Source organism: Glandiceps talaboti, chromosome 2 (genome assembly GCF_964340395.1).
Source record: "Glandiceps talaboti chromosome 2, keGlaTala1.1, whole genome shotgun sequence".
In the NCBI taxonomy this organism is placed as follows: domain Eukaryota; kingdom Metazoa; phylum Hemichordata; class Enteropneusta; family Spengelidae; genus Glandiceps; species Glandiceps talaboti.
In genome coordinates this window covers 7,707,001-7,728,389 of record NC_135550.1, presented here as the reverse complement: position 1 = coordinate 7,728,389, position 21,389 = coordinate 7,707,001, and the positions used below count along the sequence as shown (strand labels likewise).

At 36.6% G+C, this 21,389-nt stretch overlaps 1 protein-coding gene across 2 annotated transcripts; it reads right to left on the bottom strand.

Moving 5' to 3' along the window:
- Window positions 1-6,336: 6,336 nt before the first annotated feature.
- Window positions 6,337-21,383, bottom strand: LOC144453333 (structure-specific endonuclease subunit MUS81-like). 2 transcript variants are annotated; one of them, XM_078144601.1, is made up of 19 exons: window positions 21,355-21,383; window positions 19,085-19,150; window positions 17,934-18,051; window positions 17,409-17,572; window positions 16,566-16,676; window positions 16,135-16,215; window positions 15,423-15,511; window positions 14,634-14,816; window positions 13,967-14,109; window positions 13,166-13,330; window positions 12,707-12,929; window positions 11,361-11,488; window positions 10,756-10,868; window positions 10,250-10,366; window positions 9,520-9,615; window positions 8,082-8,198; window positions 7,618-7,721; window positions 7,253-7,336; window positions 6,337-6,693 (listed from the first exon to the last, which is right to left on the bottom strand). In XM_078144601.1, the coding sequence occupies exons 1-19, from the start codon at window positions 21,364-21,366 to the stop codon at window positions 6,627-6,629; spliced, it is 2,181 nt and encodes a 726-aa protein (XP_078000727.1). In that variant the 5' UTR covers window positions 21,367-21,383; the 3' UTR covers window positions 6,337-6,626. The 2 variants fall into 2 exon arrangements, with proteins under 2 accessions (XP_078000727.1, XP_078000726.1); XM_078144600.1 differs by lacking the exon at window positions 21,355-21,383 and having other exon boundaries at window positions 19,085-19,256.
- Between the last annotated feature and the right edge of the window lie 6 nt (window positions 21,384-21,389).

Below are 21,389 nucleotides of genomic sequence, written 5' to 3'. Positions count from 1 at the left end.
GGTCCAACAACATACTCACAAACTTTTTTTTTCTTACTTGTCCCTGTTCCTGTATATGTTGTCAACAGTTGGTCCGCTAGTATTTAAATTACTAATCAGCTGACCATCTGTTGTTGACTCATTAAAATCTGACTGTAGATAAACTACTATTATATAAACATGATATAAATAAGCTGTCACCAATTTACATGGTTTTTTTGTGATAGATAAGGCTAGTGGTAGAAACAGAGTCAGGTAAGAAAATTACGAATAGAGAGTTTTATATATTTATTAATTAGGGAAGAAAGGAAAAGAATTGACAATCCTTTAAAAAAAAGAAAAAAAAACCACACGAGTTTGTTGGTATGTTGTTAGACCAGGCCTAGAATGGAATATGCCATCAGTGGTGCATGCTTTGGGGATGAGAGGATCGGAGAATCAGAAACTATACATTCAAATATAACAGGAAAATGTTCATATCTAGATCATGCTTGCTGTGCCCTGTAGTTTTCCCTGCTCAAGTTATTACTTTCGATGAATTCTGTTCCACATTTTACCGGCAACTGTGACAAAATAAATCAGTGTTCAATAAATAAATGATATCTTTGTTTTTACTTTGTTTTGTTTATGTAACAAAAATAAACAATTTCAGACAATATCAGTAGCAATCATGTTTATTCATAATAACAGTAATATGCATAATAACATTTGATAAGTCTGTTGGTACTACAACTAATACATAAATAACAGCCAACAATGTTTATTCATTTCTAAGGTAAGTTTCAAGTGCTGGTGGCTGTAGATCAAAAAAGGTTGAAATTTCACTTCCATAGAGACAAGTATGGCAATTTGTTAGAATTGTTGCCACCAAAATATACATTGCTACAGGTTGTAGGTAGAGCTTTTGGTTTTTCTTAAAATCAAGAAATGCAAAGATAGATATAATCTTTCCAAAACCCCGCTCCACACATACACGAACATCTGACATGGATCGGTTAAAAATCTGCTGTTGAGGGTGCCCCCTTGAATGGGCCCATTAACTCGGGACGAAGAGGATAAGCAGGGTCACCATAAACACACATCATCTGTCCATTTATGTTGAATTTGCTCTAACATTGGAAGTAGCTGGCTTTCCGCCAACATATATGCATCATGTCGGCTCCCTTCTATTGGTCAAAACATATGGGCTATGAGACCATTTGGTGCTTTAAGGGACTGAAATTGAATAAAATAGAAACCATGTTGGACAATGCTTTTGATCTATTTTGATGAGTTATCAGATTGTAGACTAATGTGGTTTGACATTGAGGCCATTAAAGAAAAGGGTCGTGACATGGTTTCTTAGAGCATTGATGGATCAACGTACTGAAATAGGGTTGGGTAGATGCTCATAAAAAGGCACATAGATAGCTTTTTGAATGTGATGCATTGTGAATCTGCGTCTGGTGAGTACAGTCGACTGGGAATGCTGGGTTATGGTCACGAACAAATTTAATTATCAGTTATACAGTCAATTACGCTTCGAAATACAAAACAAATCAGATAACAAATAATTTTGGATTTAAAAAGTTGTCACTGGATATTATTGGCATGCATCGCTATAGGCGTACGGAACCGATCTTACGCAGGGCGTAAAATGAATGTATTTTGCTGCATTTTAGGTAAGACCGCTTTACTCATAGTAGTCATATCGTAGGACTAATAAGGATAAAAATTTAACACAGCTCAGCTGTGAAAATATACAACAAAATGTATCGTTCATAACTAACATACCTTCTCCTCGCTGCCGCCATGTCCTTACTAGTAATAGTATGTTTACCAACATTGTCGCAACAAAACGATGTTGCAAAGCTGGCGATGATTGGACGATGGTAAACTTCTTGGCCAATAAGATACATTATTACAACTTACAATTGTGCGACGAAGGTTAAGTTGCTTTTGTACATCACGTAGCGAGAACGTAACGCGTTCGGTGTTTCGCGTAACGTTCTCGCTATGTGAAGACATCTTAATCTCTCTAATACTAATACGTACTCGACACGCTAATAGAGTGTCCGTCAATATTTACTCGACACGCTAATCGAGTATCCGTCACGTAGAGTCTAGGCACGCAAACCGAGACACTACAATCGAACGATACCCAAAAATGCATCCATCGTTCAGAAAGCAAGCTGAACTAGTACTACGATAACACTAACAGGTATAGAATTCTTATCACGCAAACTAAGATTCAAGTGCAATTCAGTACGCAAACTGAATTGTTACGACGTAGGGACCAAAATCTCAGCACGCAAACTAAGATGCAAGTGCAATTCAGTACACAAACCGAATTGTTACGACGTAGGAACAGAAATCACAGCACGCAAAGTATGATAGCCTTCGGAAAGAAAAATGGGGACTACTCACTGAGGTGGCGAAAATCTATCTATATAATATATTTATACCCTGGGGCGGATCCTAGTTGCACATCCTAAAGTGCGAACGTCGTAGGAAACACCTACAGTTACTTTCTTGCAAATCGCCCTAATCTAAATACAACATGTACAAAATCTATCTACAATGTTGCAATATCACATATGCAAATATCTCATGCATGCAAATAATTAATGTTGCTAAAAAGGTTGAATCATAGACAGTAGAGGGGAGACCTCTACTGTCTATGGTTGAATATAGTCACGTAGACATTTTTGACCGCAAGTCAAATATAAACAACTCGTTAGCGGCTAGTACGCGTCTTTCAATGGATACAAAATACATAAAAATGAACTATATATGTCATCAGTGTCTGATGATCGCAATATGCGTGAAACTTAACCTTGAGTTACACCCAAGAAAGAGTTCCAGTACTACCAAAACTATTACGCTCTGCCACTGCGGTATAGAGCACTGTCTTATAGCAGATTGATACTCACCGAGTTATATATATATATATATATATATATATATATATATATATATATATATATATATATATATATATATATATATATATATATATATAATCAGCTTTGAACTTCTGGCTGGACCACAAAAATAGTTTGTTCAAACACGTACCCCCTCCTCGTAGGAATACCCTGTGCACCTTTCGATTTTACACATGGGAGGAGTGACGTATATGTATGCGTGAATGTAACAATACCAATACTGATAATCCTCTCAAATGCAGCTAAAACATTCATGCTTCGTATCAGTAGAGTGTTGTATATTTGTCATTGACAAAATTGATTGAAATGACATTTATATATAACAGTTTTGATTTCGTATTCCGGTGTTCTCTCTCTCTCTCTCTCTCTCTCTCTCTCTCTCTCTCTCTCTCTCTCTCTCTCTCTCTCTCTCTCTCTCTCTCTCTCTCTCTCTCTCTCTCTCTCTCTCTCTCTCTCTCTCTCTCTCTCTCTCTCTCTCTCTCTCTCTCTCTCTCTCTCTCGTCTTGTTACTAGGAGGCAGACTGTCGAGGTAGTCGGATTTATATTCAATATTCAAATAAGTAAGCTTAACCCCTAGCCTACTGTCTTCGTGACAAAATTACCTTGGCTCTTCCTCAAGAAACTTGAATACACCCGTCCGCTAATGACATCTTTACATATATAATAGTAGTTTATATCGTATATGAAAACTTGCCCTTTTTGATTTCTTTAAATTCCATTGGAAGTTATATCTGTGCTTGGAGGAGTCTTCCGTTATTTATGGGGAATTCATTTTATCGAAGACTCTGCACTAACTGCGCGCAACGGGAACGTTTTTGAAACCATAATGACTTACTCGTAATGCATAAATGGTGTACATCCTGAACAGTATTATACTGAATCACCTGTGTGTAAACACACTTATGTAGCAGTACACATAATGGTGCAATTTGTCCCAAAATCAGATTATCAGCACCCTAAAGAATCATATAATTTCTACAATTACGTATACCACTCATAGATAAAATAGACATGTAATGATTTCTATAGTATTTCAATTACCCAGTTGTGTACTTAGCTTAGCTAGTGCACCTTTATACAAGAAAGCTGACTTGCTATCCATGAAGTACGGACAGGTATACATACGCTATCACTTTCAAATTTAATAAGGAGAGGAATCCTCTTAATATCCAAAAAAAATTCTACCTCTCTAAACAAAAGATATGTACGTAAAAAACACCTCCATCGTACTCTCCGTTGTATATAAGACACGGTACAGTGCCAGCCACCACAGAGGGCGCGATGGTATTTGAGTGTTCGCGCTTGAGTTCGAGTTTTGACTAATGATTTCGAACTTCAATAACGCGTCCAAACTTTCCACCAATCAGCAATAAGAAGTGATTAGAATACGTTCCATTACTAACATTCGATAGTCTAATGCGTTCTGTTATTCTCCTGTCAGTATGACTGCATCATTTGTAACATCATCACTAATAATGAGCTGATTCCGTGACATATTTTTCTGAGAGGTGGTCACTGTACAGTTTGATTTTTCACGCTAACAACATATATGGTATAGTTGGTCATTTTCAGCCGTATCGACCAATTTCACCTTCAAAAAGACAGATAAATCACGTAGACCTCTGACGCTGATCCACAAAGGTAAGATCTGCACTGCCATAAATGACAATAACTTATTTAGTCATCATCATCATCATCATCATCATCATCATCATCATCATCATCATCATCATCATCATGATTGATTGATTGGTCGGTCGGTCGGAAAATCTATAGCAATTGTTCCAATTAATCATATTGATTATCATGATCCAAGTATCATTATATTTTTATGAAACCTTTTTTCCGTAGCTGATAGAAAAATACGTTCATTTTTTTATTTCAGATTGTAGATTTTTGCAAGCCTTCCAAATTGTGATAATCAGCTGGTTTCACTAAATTCAGCATAGCTTCGGTGGAAACCCATATAATTCATCACGAACCAGAGTAGTAGTGAGTATTCAATAGAGCGGTTGATATTTTCTGATTAAGATTAATACCACAGAATGACAGGCTGTCGATTATCCCGACTTCTTACAATTCACAAGATTGGAATGGAATTAGAACATATTAATTGGTTTACTGTCAGTATCACTAATTTAATTGATAGCAACACTTTTTCGTCAGTGACTAAACAAAATGTTTCGGAAAATTTTTCCGCCCTCATAAACTAGAAACTGTTTTGAATGTCATGTTGTAGTCGCTGTCCAGCCATGTCTAAGCTTATATATTCGAACTTGGAATTTAGAGTAAATTTTATTTAGTTTGAATCAGTTTTGCAAAAATTTAATATAGTTCTCCGATAAGTTGTAAGCAAGACTTTGAACACTATTTCGAGCTAATTCACATTGCAACACAGTCGACTGTAACACACGTACGTACTGAACAATGTCAAAATCTTCACCAAGACTTTTTTTTTTTTTTTTTCGCAGAATAAAGTATACGTGATGGCAATGTCTTCGTCAAGACACAGTGATGAATGTAAGGCACCGTTTGGTGTCCTGGTATTCTATGTCTTCTGCTATTTCATTTGCATGAACAATTTATTAAAAGGCGACATGGTTGTGTTTGTTGGTGTTTTATATTTTATAAAGACTTTTAACAAAGCTTATAACAGAATTATGAGAGGTTTGAGTTGAGAACTATGTATCCATGAATAAACTAATACCGATACGATAATTTGTTTTCATGACTTTGAAATTTATATTAGTAGTACCCCCCCCCCCCCACACACACACACACACACCACCTCCACCCATGCTCATTGGACCTGGACAGGGACACACAATCTTGCTTGTATGGGTGAATATATGGAATACCGGAGTGTATTCCAATATGTTGCTACTTTTACTCTGACTTGCTTGTTTTGGTGGATAAATAAAATACATCAGAGACCAAGTATGAACAGGTAACCAAGAATATCAACTAACATAAATTTTGTACACATTATTCCGCCAAGATTCTGGGACATCAACGACTGATAATGAAATCAGGTCTATAATAATAGACAGATCAAAGTGTTGCATTCAGCTCTAATTTACTATTCCAAAGTAAGTTGGATTTACTGTCCAGAAGAAATTATTGCCTAAAAATGCTGCTATGTAGGTAAAAGGAGAAAGAGGGAACAAAAAGTCCGGTACCAACTAATCTGTATGCAAATTAACATTTTTTCATCACATATTTCTTATCTGTATAGGTACTCACTCATATAAATCCTCTTTTCGTTGTCAAGATTACGTGTCCCTGTGGACAGTACTACAACCATAATGTCACATGAATCAAAGTAACATACAACACAGTAACAACATTTCAATTTCTATACTGTATTTTATTTCTCAAAAAATAGAACTGAGGTAGAAATAATTGTAAATACATATTTGGCAGTTTGTAAGGCAGGTTGGTAGATATATCTCTGGCAGTGCATAAGAAGGTAGATACAAAACTGAATGGCTATGAATGAAATGGACAAAGTTGCTGCAAATAATTCAGCTAAATTTAGATTTCCTTCGGTACAAAGTACATAATAATGTTGCTAGATAACATATATAATTACAACTTTTATCAATTGACCATTGTAAATTTGGGTACAAGTTAATCCTACATGTCATTGCATAGCACCATGCTGACTAACTAGAGATATGCCGCAGTCAAATGTCACTCCTCCCAGTATATTTTGACAGTGATTTATTGAAGGGCACCATAAGTGTTGTAGAGTTGATGAACTGCTCTACTCAGTGCAGGTCCAATATTTCTGAAAACAACACAAAATAACAAAATGTGAATGAAAATGTAATAATGTAAAATTCAGGTGTGCATATAAAATGAGTGTCAGATTGAATTTGAGTATATGATGACTGGAATGCATCACTACTGTAAGTACATGTACATGATTTACGAATTATTTAGACAAGTGAAAGCGTTGTAAATATGCTATAGAGTATTTTATGCATGTGTGTGTGTGTGTGTGTGTGTGTGCGTGTGTATATATATATAAGTACAACCCATAACACCAAAGTAAAGCGTTTTCTGTATGTACCACAATTATTAATAGCATCCATATCAAGTGTAAAAGTATACTGTTTCATTTGCTAATTGACCACATTGGAAAGGCCACATGCTAGGCTTGTAAATAAACCAATTGAAAAAGTATACTTTTACACTTGATATGAATGCTCTAAATGAGTGTAGCACATAGAGAAAGTGGTTTACTTCAGTGTTACCCATTGCATATGACTAAACATGTACAGGATTGGTTGTAAGTGGAATCACCACTTCTCAATTTATTCTTTGAGGTACATTATACATCTTACCGTTTCGTCTTGCCATATTTCAAACATGATAAAAGTTTCTCCCTCTGTTCAGTACTGTAGCAATCGTCATAAGCTGCTATTAGCCTAAAATGAAAGAATTATTAGTCATAAACTGAAACAGTAAACCTTTTAAAACTGTCCTCTTGTTTCATGACAATTTATGTGTAAACCTTTTCAAGGAATAGTGCCCTCTAGTGATGGAACTTTAATATGTAAATTTTTCATGGAATACTGCCCTGTAGCATGTAGTGATTACTATCAGAAGTTCAATGACCTTTTGAAGGAATACTGCCCTCTAGTGATGACAATCTTTTGGTCTCTTTTAAAGTGACATCTGTCTGAATAACAGTCGTTAGATGACTTACTGTTTTGGTGTTCTGTACTTCTCCAGAATTGACTTAGCTTTCTCTGCAGACAAACCACTAACTTGCATCAATTGTTTGGCAAACATTTCAGTAACTGTCATTGCCTGCAATAAATAATAACATTGTGCAATGAAACACTGGAAATAGAATGACTGGAAAGTCTTTGAATTCTCAAAACTACAAGAAATGCTCTATAATAGTACAATTATTTGCAAAACCGTGGCATACTCACTACTTACCTTTTCTTGACTGCACACTCACTAAGTTCTTATCTTATCCTTGACTTCACACTCCTTACCTTATTCTTGACTGCACTCACTTCTTACCTTATTCTTGACTGCACACTCCTTACCTTATTCGTGATTGCACTCACTTCTTACCTTATTCTTGACTGCACACTTCTTACCTTATTCTTGAGTGCACTCACTTCTTACCTTATTCTTGACAGTGCATGCACTGCTTACCTTATTCTTGACAGCACTCTCATTGAACTCTGTGAATGTCATCAATACATTGTGACCAGTGCTAACACTTTGCTGAGTCTCTATATCTTCCTTACGACAACAAGACAGTGCTTTGTCCTACAACAAAATACAAGCAAACTTGTTAGTGTTAGTGTTAGGTGTAAGTTTCCTACTATTTCCTAGTAGTATCAATACATGGTGAGAGAAGACTGTATTTACAAAAGTGAATCTTTACCACCACTAGAGGGCAGTATTTATTGGCTCAAATATGCATATCACCTACTGCCCCTACTAAGCTTACCTCAGCACAATAGCATGTCACAACCACAACCAATATTTTTTTCTCCGAACTTAGCAATCAGGAGATTTGTTCACACATCTATTGTAGTTTTCGTCTGTGTAAAGCTTTATCATCAGACGAGTGCGAATTTGGGGGGGACTCCTGGAGTAATGACTCGAAAAGTCGGGGACAATTACTCACATGGAGCCCGCAGGTGCTATGTTTGCCAGGCCTGGGTGACTCTGGGATAGCCTGTGGACTGACTGGGAAAGCCTTGACAGTTCCACAGTAACGTGATATAGAGCGTGCTACATAGCCCTGTCACGTAGTCCCAAACCCGAATGGCTCTCTGTAGCATTTGTGTTTGTTTGTTTGTGTGTATTTGTCTGCATAACAGAAACTCGCTGGGAGGAATTCCCAGCACAAAAATTTAAAAAAAAATTTTAAAAAAAAAGAAGCTTTATCATCAGCAAGAGCTGTTATTACTTTAGTCTGCCCTCCCCTGGGATGTGCTTTTGCAGGCAGCACAGTGCTATTGTGTGGAAACTTACAAAACAGGTACCCTAGACAGGCTCATGATGCTTTTTTATCAGGAATAACACAAGAATGTCCACGTCTTGCCAACCACTGCAAATGTTGACACAATCTTTACTAAAAAGGATCAGAACTTAGATACAATGAGGCTGTCACAGTGGTAGGAGTAGCAATATTTAGTAGAACAGCTCAGAAACTTTTCTGAAGCATGGAAAGGTGTCAGTCTCTCAAAGTCATACTTTTGAATTGGTGTTAAAATAAACTTCATGAATAACAAACTGATGGGGTGAGTATGCCTGATTAACCAAATTGGGCATTCCCACCCCATCTGAGTTTAGTAGGGGTAGGGTTTTGTATGTAGATTTGCCAACTTTATACTTGTATGATTGGTTGATATTGATTGGTTGATTGATTGGTTGGTTAATTAATTGATTGATTGATCGATTGATTGATTGATTGATTGATTGGTTGGTCGTACAAAGGTTCAATCAATGTAATAAATCATTACTTTCCACAAATACAGTGTGACTAGGGTTCACTCAAATCTCAGATTCTATCAAGAATTTTGTTGTAAAAGTCGTGATAAATCTCTCAAAATGATTGAAGACTTAGAGATATACTTACTAAATAGAGACTCTGTAGATATCTTGTCATTACAGTCACATATGCTACAGACTCCTTTAGTTCATGTGTATGTTTGATATGAAAACCATCTATCACCTGTAGGTAAAGGACACAAAATGGACCTATGGTGGTTAGGAGAAAACATAATGGTTTGATAATTAAAGTGTATAAACTGGAATAAAATATTTCATTTTTATGAAAATGTAAAAACTGTTTTTCTAAAGGTCAGTATAGACACCATGTATTCCTGCACATGGTAGCGTTTTCATTCAAAATCCACTAAGTAAAGTGCTGTGTAAGGCTTGCACAGTAACAGCATATTAATACTATTATGGTATACAATATCTTTGATATATTTCTGTGAGATAAATTCATGCATTTGTATGTAAACCCCTGTGTAAGGTTTGCCATCCTTGTAGGACCGTTTTGGGACATTGATAAATAAGAATAGAGGACATTGAGTCTAACATAGACAGGTAGGATATCTTACAGAACAGGTGGTGCAGTGTTTTTTGGTAAAATCCACCAGTGTTTCTCACATAATCAACTTGACATCCCGCAATAACAATAACTAAATGAACATGCATCAAAACAAAACAAAATAAATTAACTTGGAACCCCCCCCCCCCCCTCCTTCATTATCGCTTCTAAAGTTACTATGGTTTCAGTAAATCTATAATAACTATCCATTTATAAGTCAACCACAAGGTGTGTCAGTAGTAGCAGATACCTGTGTATTCACTATGGCTTGATGTAGAGTTGCCTCAGGGATACTCAAATGCTGACTACAACCAAAATCCTCTACTAAGTATATAGGCTTCCGTAGTCCACAGTTCTTGAGACGAAACTGTTGTAATGATGACAAAAATAAAAAACATGAGAACTGTCTCATACACAATATCATACACGCCATTCAACATGGCAGGTTTGCAAGTTCCCTATTAACCAAAGATGTAACTAACTTTAAAAAGTAGCTGGTCAAATATGACAATGAGGTTGTAACATCTACCAATCAGATTCAAGAATCTGTTTACTGATGAAAATGTACTTGTTGAAACAAAAAATTCTTAAACAAATTCCTGAAAAGGTAGCCAACAATAAGTTGCAGAGAAGCCACTTGTTTTTCCCAGCTACTGGCCCTTATCTACGTCACTGTTAACTGTAATGCTAAACAGTGCAAATAGTGGACACAGATATGAATCTGTAGAAAACTTATTCTATTACACTTGCACTAACCTTCTGTTCTTTAAATCGGCCATCCATAATACTGCTAGCCAAGTCATCCATTCGTTTGCGTTCTATAATGTAATCCAAAACTAGTTCCCGTGCTACTGGCATTTGAAGTTGACCTAAAAAAACATTACATCTCTCAGTATTCATGTACTGGTGATATGCTTACCCACCCTACTACCATTCTGACTTCTGCCAGGAGTATATTGTAATAACATAACTCATAGAGTCAGTAATCTTAGATCAATATTTTAAGTTTATCTGAAGGCACAATTGGGAAAATTACAACATTATACAAGCAAGATTTTATTATGTGAATGAAATATAGTGTATCATCTACATTTTATCATGTGATTTAAACACTAAGCAATAAACTGGTAGGGAGGACATTTTGAATGGTGACATTTCTAATAGTGAGTTTTCCCCAAGTGGTGGCACATTTAACCTTATTCAGTGTTTACACTATCTTGATTACAGGGTGATTATATGCACATAACCAAGGCACTGCTATCACCCACTGCAATTGTGTAATCTATCACCTTAGTTTCAGTTTGTATCATAGCACATTATCCACAGTAATAGATATACTGGTATCAACTTTTTATACTAACCTGGTTTGGGCTGGATTCGTTCCTTGGCAACCCACAGGAAATCACCGACCTGTAATTTTCTCACTTCACAATTAACACCATTCTTTTTAAGTTCTGGTAACAGAGTCTTCTTCATGCTACCAGCACCCCTGTCAACATTTCATTACAGCATAAGTACTAATAGTATATGACAGTGTATAATACAACAAATATCAGAGGACATTTCTATCTCACCGTAACAACCATTGTAGCTATTTTTGGTTTTGATTCCATCTGGCCAGCAACAGTTTACTAGAAGCTTTTAAAATGAAAGAGCTGCACTGGTTGTATTTATAGGCACAAAGCTTTGAATGTATTCCTGTACACTCACTGACTGTATTACAGTGTAGCATACCACAAGGCAAGAGGAATGCAATAAAGGTTTCTGCTCCAGAATAAAAATGTACCTTAAAGTTCTTGGCAATTACTCTACACCATGACAGAACCCCATTATGCTTGAGTGCCAGTGTACTGTACTCAGAGTATTTAAGAAGTGCTTGTTGTGTTCTCTGCTGCTGTACTTTCCTGAGCATAGCAAAATTGAAGTGCAGCAGAAATCATTTGCAAGCATGATGAGTGCAAATATTATTCCCCCAGAGTCACTAAACTGCTTCTAAACTGCTTCTAAACTGCTTCTAAACTGGTTCTAAACTGCTACTAAACTGCCACTAAACTGCTACTAAACTGCTTCTAAACTGCTACTAAACTGCTTCTAAACTGCTTCTAAACTGCTACTAAACTGCTTCTAAACTGCTACTAAACTGCTTCTAAACTGCTACTAAACTGCTTCTAAACTGCTTCTAAACTGCTTCTAAACTGTTTCTAAACTGCCACATGATGGTACTGTCCTGGATAATATAATATTTTGTTGTAATCATTGTTTTTACGTTTATCCAAAACAGCAAATTATAGAAATATACATATAAGTGCAGGAACACATGATCGTATTTACGTGGAACAATTGCAGGCACATTTGCATGCAAGTATTTCACAAAATTTTTCCAGTGCAATTACCAATAGTATGCACATATACCAATGCAAGTAATCAACATAGGTAATAATTACACCTTCCGTATTACCCATTCAATAAAATCTACTACAAATACACAGTACCAGTATAAGTATAGAGGATGACATCCACCATGCCCATCTCCTTGGTTACATAAACTATGGACGGAGCCTAAAGATCTGTCATTGTTTCTGCTTATGTAATATTATAGGTGTAACGAATGGTTACATATAGGCGGACCAACAACTAGATCTTTCAGACTAACTATGCAAATTCAAAACTCAAATATCCGTAATACAATATTTTGATATAAACTCACCCTGCTGTTTCACAGTTGTCAACACATAGTACAATATCAAAATTGCCAGGTGTAAAAATAAACTCTGCTTTGTAGTCTCTACATGGCAATGATAAAGATGATGATGATGATGATGTCGTTGTAGTATCGTCAGACATCCTGGATATCTGTGATGATGCAATACTGTGTTGAGAGTCAGGTCGAAGGTCAAAGGTAGTAGACACAGAACTAAGACTTGCTGTACCTTACGACATAAGAAACAACAAATGGTGAAATTGAGAGTGAAATTCTGCATTCATTGCACATTTATTTATGAATACGGCAAGTTGTCATCATGGAAGACAAAGATGGTTATTAGCTGCCAGCCTATATGTTGGAAAACTGTTATAAAATCCATGTAAGAAAAGCCATTTGAAATTTCATGAGTTCATGAAAAATGTATAGGGTTTAATATTTGTATTTTGTCAAATAGTAACATACCTGTAGAGATGCTTAGAGGGCATGTCTCATCACATGCATCATTATGCAAATATGCATATACGTAGAGACTAGAACCACTCCTGGTACTATCTAACTTGTAATGCAAGTTAGATTCCACCAAGGATGACTTTCTACACTTTACCAGAAACCCAATATCAATATCATCTGGAATATAAATACACATATCAAAACAAAAATGAAATTGGCAGTTACATTAGTAGCAATCCTGGATACAAAAAATCATTTAGAAATACTCGTCCATGTACCATCTTGCAAAGTCAAGGTTACTTTAAAGCAAGGCCTAACATTGGATCTGTTATGCATGGTCTTGAATGATCTGTTTAATATGGGGAGGGGGAGGGGAGCCTGGTGAGACCAGAGAAATTTGAATTGTCAGAATATTCAACACACCATATTCTAGTTACCGTGACCTTGTAGTCATATTTGCAAGAGTCGTCACAAGACAGCACCCCATTTAAGGGAAAGTGAAGGGTTACAATGACATGGCAGTACATGAAGAAGTCAGCAATATATAGCTAAAACAACTCTGAGTTCCTAAAAATTATGTTATTAGAAACAATGTTAGTGGAATGTTTTGACTCATTCTGGTCCAATAGTTTCTTAACAGCACTCATAGTGGCCAAACTATAAAATCTTTTGTCTTTCTGATAATGGGAACAAAGACAAAGCTATTACTGCAACTAAAGAGACTGTCAGCATCACTTTGATCTTTTTCTCACATCAAATGTTGACACTAAAGAATGACAAGTTTTGTTTAAAAATGTCTGCATTCCGACTTACCATCAATGAGGATGGCTGCTTTGTCTTTATACTGTACATCATTACCATCATCATCAACATACCAGTATTCAAGTTTCTTTGTCATCTTGTCTTGCCTCATGTCTTCATAACTTTGTGTACCGGTGTGACATGATGAATCATCACTAACATATATCAAAAATATGATATAATATTAGTATCTATTTGTACAGTACAAGCAGTAATCAGTCAGTAAGTTTGTTTGCTTCACTGATTACAAATTTGTGGTGTATTTTGCATATCTGTGATATAATTTGCATACTGATATTTCTATATTTGTAATATAAGGTGCACATTTGTGGCATATTTGTGATAGTTTGCAGATCTGTAATATTGTTCGCATATTTGAGACATAATTTGCATACTTGTGATATCATTTGCATGTTTGTGATATCTTTTACATATCTGTGACAATTTGCACTTGTGATATCATTTGTACATTTGTAATTGAATATTTAGGACATAGTTTGCATACTTGTTATATATGTGATATTCTAACACCAAACCATGCAGTTCTTGATAAGTTTCTGTGTTCTGCATTGACTCCTTGCAATCATTTTATAATAGCTACTACTCTATCAAGACTTTTGGAGATATTACTTGTACTTTGACAGACTGCCGGAAATGCTAGCTTTGTACATATACATACATCATATCCTGGTCCTTGTCCTGGCTATAACATGATTTCCCTGACTCATCAGTTGATGTGTGATCTGGAAGACGTGATGAACTTGTGACAGTAAATGATGGATTGGCAACACTGCTGGACGGTGCTGTAACAACTGATTGTAACCTGTCTGCCAACATACATCCACTATCAGTCAGACTGTACCTACAAATTGACAAAAAAGGTGTGGTGAGCAACAAATGTATGATTGAACCTGGCTGCCTTTTCTATTCTGAAATGTACAACTTTTTTTTGTACTTGGAATTGCTCCCTGTGATTTTCTTTTTATGCAGACAAATACACACATAAATTAAAATGCAATCACACACAATTCCACAGGAACCCATTCAGGTTTTGGGACTGCGTGGCAGGGCTATGCTGCAAGCTGCATTCCATGTTGCTGTGGAACCATTACAGCTTTTATAGTCAGTCCCACAAGATAACCTGGAGTCACCCAGGCCATGCAACAAAGCATCTGTGGGCTCTGTGTGAGTCGTCATCCCTGACAAGTCATTACTCTAGGAGTCTCTGTCAGGGGGTACTTGTTTGTACACAAAACTGCAAGTTGGGAAAAACTGGATTTAAATAAAGTCACAGACACAGTAATTATTATATGTAGGATGCTGTGTGCATGTCTGTGACGTGATGTCATTTGTGTAGGTCTGTTCACATTTGCATATTTTGTGAACATTTGCATATTGGTGATGTCATTTGTAATCAACCCTAGATAGCACTGAATGCAACATGACAACAAAATGTACCACTACTTACTTGGCTGGACTGGAATCTTTAACTATCAATCCCTTCTTGATTAGTGTACCCATAGATGACCAGGCTGTATATCGACATCCAGGATCAGGCTGTAAACATGTAACAAGTCATATCATGATTAGAATTATAACAGCAGATGAACTAACAGAGCTAGATAAAACAATTCCAAACATCACTCTCTTCGTAGTGGCGGGGAAAAGTGACATTACATGAAACTTGTAAGATAGCTAGAGCTGACAGGTTGAAACAGATTAATTTTAGTTTAGCTAACAAGCAATGATTCAGAACTAGGTTGAATACACCATAATCCAGTTATCAGAAAGACAACAGAATTTATAGTTTGAACACTGGGAGCACTGTTCACTAGCAGTTTTTGGACCTGAAGTGCAGGCAATAATGTTGAGTAGTATAACCTCCATTGATAAAAAACAATTACCCCGTGTTTTGGGACTGCATTCTCAACAATTCAAAGCATTCAGTTAACTTATTACTTACACATCACTTAATATTTGCGAACACATAGAATTGTTTCTAGCAATATATTGTTGACTACTTCATGTACTACCATGTGCTTTCAGCACTAATTTTTCTTCATGTAGGATGCCCTCTTGTGACATCACTTTCGAAAACATTGCTCATTCCAAGTCTTGTCAGCAACCAAGGCTATTGATAGAACTTGAACTGTGTATCACATGATTAGGAATCAACTTACTCGAGAGAATGATTTTTCACAGAGCGGTTGTGCCTCTTGCATTAATTCGCCTTTAGTCAAATAGCCACGACTATTCTCTTTCTGCAATAAATCATAATACACAATGCATTGAGAAATGATAACTAATACAACATAGGTATCTCAACGCCAATGATTTCTCGTCTTTAAAACGTCAAGTTGAGGCAATGAAACGAATACTGTTTAGTCATTCTGAACAACAATTAAAGTTTACGTCTATAAATTATCTTCTTGGAATACTTTGATGTTATTCCCCAATATTTTTCTTTGTTCAGCCAAGGAAAATATGAGTGACATAAGGGGGCTTTGCACTATGAGTTGCTTGACAAGTACTGACAAAACCCTTAGGTCACAAGCATTTTCCAGCTCTCACCCCTGTGAAAACACAGCATCAATTTCCATAATCCTCTTACCTGCATATCATTATACAGTGCAAGTATCAAAGCATATGGACCAGACCTATATGCCGGAATGTATTCCCTTTTACTTCCAACATTTCCTCTACTTGTTTTTTGACATCTTCCCTGTAAAAGATTACACGTCATGAAAAGTACACAATATGTGATACAGACAACTGGCTATGAGGACAGCAAAAGAAGAAATTCATTACATGTAATATTTATGCATTGATCAATGATAATGCTGCAGTATGTTTTGTCTTTCAACTACTTCCAAAATGGTAATTCTTTTTCATACATTTTGTTCCACATGATAATAATACTAAGATAGCTGCATATCTCTCAATTCTCTCTGATTTCTATGCTCGGGCATTAGCTCCTTGAATTCATGCAAATCTCACCAGTGTACCTGTACAAGGTTTTGAGAAAAATTCTTTTGACATTATTTAAAACATAGAATTGCCATGGATGAGTTTCTGAACACCTATTTCTATCGGTTCAGATATCAGTGTCAGTGTACAACTGTACTCCTTATAACTGAACACCAATATTCATGTTCTGCTAATCAGTATGAATATTAATTAGGCTACAAATATTAATATCATCAAAGACTCCTATAACAGTGAGTGGCATTGACTCTCAACATAGTAATTAACACCTGTGTTCCTAGTTCATGTTAATTACTTCAGTCTGATGATGAAGTCCTTAGTGAGAGGACGAAAGCTTCAGGTACAGCTTTCCAAGAGTTGGTTGTGTTGGAAATTGAAAAGTTTAAACTTCACAAGAAATGGCTAGTACCATACAATTTAACCTACATAGAATGAGTTCCCTGAATGTTTGTAACTTTATTCTACTTACCCCTGGCTGCTCTGACTGCACTCTTCTGGAGTTGTTTTCTTTAGTTCTATTCTGAGTCCTGGAACTATATTCATCACTTTCTTCACACTGGTCTGTAACTCTACTGTGTTTATCAACTTCCATTGGTTGGTATTTACAACTTATAGGAGTGCCAGGTGTTATACCTATCAAAGGGGCCAATAATACACTGGTCTGTAACTCTACTGTGTTCATCAACTTCCATTGGTTGGTATTTACAACTAATTGATACTTGTAATTTGAGTCCATCAGGGTACAACTGTTCATATTACCAAGCCAAGAACCCTCCTATCCACCCCACCTCCAACCCCAAGCTATTTAGTATGCTATTAAAATCATACATGTATGTAAGCACTGTGGTACATGTATGTTCAGGAATGAGTTCCCCATTAAAAAGAATGCTTATTCTTGTAGGAGCTGGGAAGGGAGGGGCAAGAGGGTTAGTTTGTGCACTGTGTAAATGAAACTTTTGTTAATATCAAGTATACAGAGTATATAAAAGTTTACCATGCTCAATTAGTTTCTTATCCAGCATCTTACATATTTTGTCTCCAAAGCCCTCCAGTATCTTGGCTTCCTTACCACTGGACAGTGGCAGTGGATATTTCTTCAAGGAATTGATAGCCTGTAAATTCACAGGGGAAAAGTATATTTGAAAAAAACAAGTCTTCATATAAGACATAGCCCCCCCAAAAAAAAAAACAACAACAACAACTTTACTTCTATGTGACTGAATGGAGACATGATTTAAAAAGAAATTGGTGGCAATAAATAAATGCCATTCAGTAAAATTTACATGAACACCAAAAATAATGATTGTGTATTGTTCTTTTCTTCATATTATTTGTAAACATGATCTAAAAGAAATTGGGAATGTGTAAATACTACAATGTGTCTGTGATAGGCAGGAACTGGCTTGATTTTGAGAACTGATCCTGAGGGTCAAGGTCAAAGGTCAATTCTCCAAAGATAGACTGCATCTGATAATATGGGGGTAGACACTTGAATGGAGTCTCTATGTACATGTATTGCAGTTTTTGAGTTATGCAGTAAACACTGATTTTTAACTACAAATGACTGTCATTCAGTAAATATGATATAAGTACCAACAAATAATGCATGTGTATAGTTCTTTCCTTCAATAGTACATGTAAACAAGATTTAAAAGAAATTGGCAATATGTAAATACTACAATGTGTCTGTGATAGGCAGGAACTGGCTGGATTTTGATAATTGACCGGGGGGGGGGGGGCTAAAAAAAATTGCTGTATTCCTACTGGGCAAAACAATTTGCTTTTTTTATTTTAGTTGTCGCTTGAAAAAAATTGCTGTCGTGCTGGTCGAAGAAATTGTGTCCAAATCGCCCCCCCCCCCCCACTAATCAAATGGTTTACCCCTGACCGTATGAAATTGACATTTTTTTATGGTATGGTATCGGCGAAGTTCCAAAGTCTCGCCTCTCGGAGTACCATCCATATTCAGAATCGAATCTGATAACGGTCTAACAGTATTCATGCATGGTCTTACCTTAGTCCTACTTGTACACGGTGTACAATATCCCAAAACATCGTCTTCCAAAATCCTAAAAGAAGACGGACGCGGACATTGCATTGTCAGAATCGATTCCACCCCAAAGTAAAGTCCATGTCGAGTCTTACCTTAGCGTATGCATATTGTCTCTTGGAGCTTATATTCATTGATGCATCATGCCATTCCGTCAACCACTGTAGAAATAAAGGGTTCGGACATGGTAAGGTCTTCTTTTTTTTACTGTGTGCTCGGTTTGAATTCATAACTTTCTATATGTAACTTCACATCGATGTTGTGGTTGGTCAAGCCACAGGATAGGAGCTGGCGCTGTTGCTAAGTTCACCACTAGAGGGCGACCCAAAGGGTCGCCAAGCATCGCCTAGTGGTCGCCCAGCGATCGTGCCACAGGGGACACAGGAACCGTGTGACAAACAAAACAAAACAAACAAACAAACAAACAAATAAATAAATAAATAAATAAATAAATGACAAATAAACAAGCAAACAAACTGCAAGTATAGGGACAAATAAAATAATTAAATAAACCAGGAAATAACCAGATACTCATTGGGGTATACTAGATATGTTGTTTTTTCTATACCCATCACTATCAAGTGATAGTGATGGGTATAGAAAAAAAACATATCTAGTATACCCCCATGAGTATAGAAAAAAAACATATCTTAGGAGATTAGGAGTCAAGAGGTCCTAGGTTTGAATCCGACGCGTCAACGAGAGACAGGGAATTATTTTTCTGCAGTTAATTTATAGGTTTTTTTTAAAAGGCATTTGTTGTTTCCGACTATCGTGTTTGTATTACATGTAAATCAATGCCTGCTACAGACAGACAGACAGACAGACAGACAGACAGACAGACAGACAGACAGACAGACAGACAGACAGACAGACAGACAGACAGACAGACAGACAGACTAGAAGGGTTAGAGAGATTAAGGCATACACAAACACATTCGCGTGGTAGTCGCCCACCTCATCACTGAATGTAGGCTTTATTGCGGCGAAGCTGTAATATACATTTTCAACTGTATCGGTAGACTGTCGACAGTCGCTCGCGCCTTTTTCCCTACGTTTTATCTAAACTCCGGTCCGGCGCAACACTAGTAATAGTATAATCGCAAACTGATATCGAGGGCCGTATCGGGCCTTCGGCCCTCGACCTCGGGCCTTCGGCCCTCAATTTGCGATTAGACTAGTGTTGCGCGGGATCGGAGTTTAGATAAAACTTTGGGCAAAAAAGGCGCGAGCGACTGTCGACAGTCTACTGTATCGGTATAAAAAAAAGTATGAAGTTAACGTAATACGGAATATGTCCGTCTGCCCTGGCCTTCTGGAAATAGCTAGGTAAACGACCACTCCTGAAGTTTAATTTGGTTCAAATCTTGAGCAAAATATTTCGGAATGTTCATGCCCCCTTCCCTTTGCACCCCATTTGTGCCTTGCCCCCCCCCCCCCCCAATTTCTCCCCAGGGCTCCCTGACGTCAATTCTGACGTAAATTCTGACCACAGCTCAAGATCATGAAGCTACGGGAATAGTAATAGAAAACAAAAGTATAAAGTAAAGCTATGATGAGGGCGCCATATTTATATCACCTATACAAATGCACGTGTTTGATGAACTTTAATTGTGGTGTGTAATTTGCATATATAATTACTTTTTGATAATTAGAAACTATCTTTAGAACGCAAGCCTTAAATTTCAGACAATTTTAGTATATGCATTGATGGTAAAGAAGTGCATGTGTCAGAATGATCCATTTGCACAATTAATGCTGTGCGCAATGGGAGCTACGATATCTATTAATTCTCCAAGTGAGAGCTAAAGCTCAGAGTTTTGCATTCCAACTATGTGTGTGGGAACAAAAATCTATAGTTTTGCCTTTGAGGGAGGCATCTGGTGTTTCTTGTATGGGCCATATCAGCTTAGGCTCTTTAGTTAAATTTGCAATGTGGTGTGAATAAATTGTCGTTCTTATTGAGAGAACCCCGCCCACAGGGAGCCCTGGAACCATGTTACAAATAAGTAAACAACGAACAAAAAACAAACCAAAAACAAACAAACAAACAAACAAACAAACAAGCAAGCAAGCAAGCAAAACAAAACAAAATATGCTTGGAAATGTCATTTTAAACCCATGGATATATGTATACATGTGTGTGTGTGTGTGTGTGTGTGTGTGTGTGTGTGTGTGTGTGTGTGTGTGTGTGTGCATGGTCATGTATACTATTGGAAAAAAGATACTATGTTTCCACAGTATATGTTTCCTCTTTATGTTTCTATATATACTAAATATGTTGTTTGTATAGATAGTATATTGTATATAGAAACATAGTATATTATTTCAATAGTATACTGGATAGTGTATATACAAATATTACATGATATTTCATTTACTCCTGGCGATTTGTTTGTT

What these genes read in the sequence shown, in the direction of transcription:
- LOC144453333 (XM_078144600.1), bottom strand. Translation starts at nt 19,219, where the DNA reads ATGAATTCAAACCGAGCACACAGTAAAAAAAAGAAGACCTTACCATGT. An exon ending in GCCGATTTAAAGAACAGAAG is followed by an intron (nt 10,367 to 10,755) that starts GTTAGTGCAAGT and finishes TCATTACAACAG; the next exon opens with TTTCGTCTCAAGAACTGTGG. An exon ending in ATCTACAGAGTCTCTATTTA is followed by an intron (nt 8,199 to 9,519) that starts GTAAGTATATCT and finishes ATTTTGTTGTAG; the next exon opens with GACAAAGCACTGTCTTGTTG.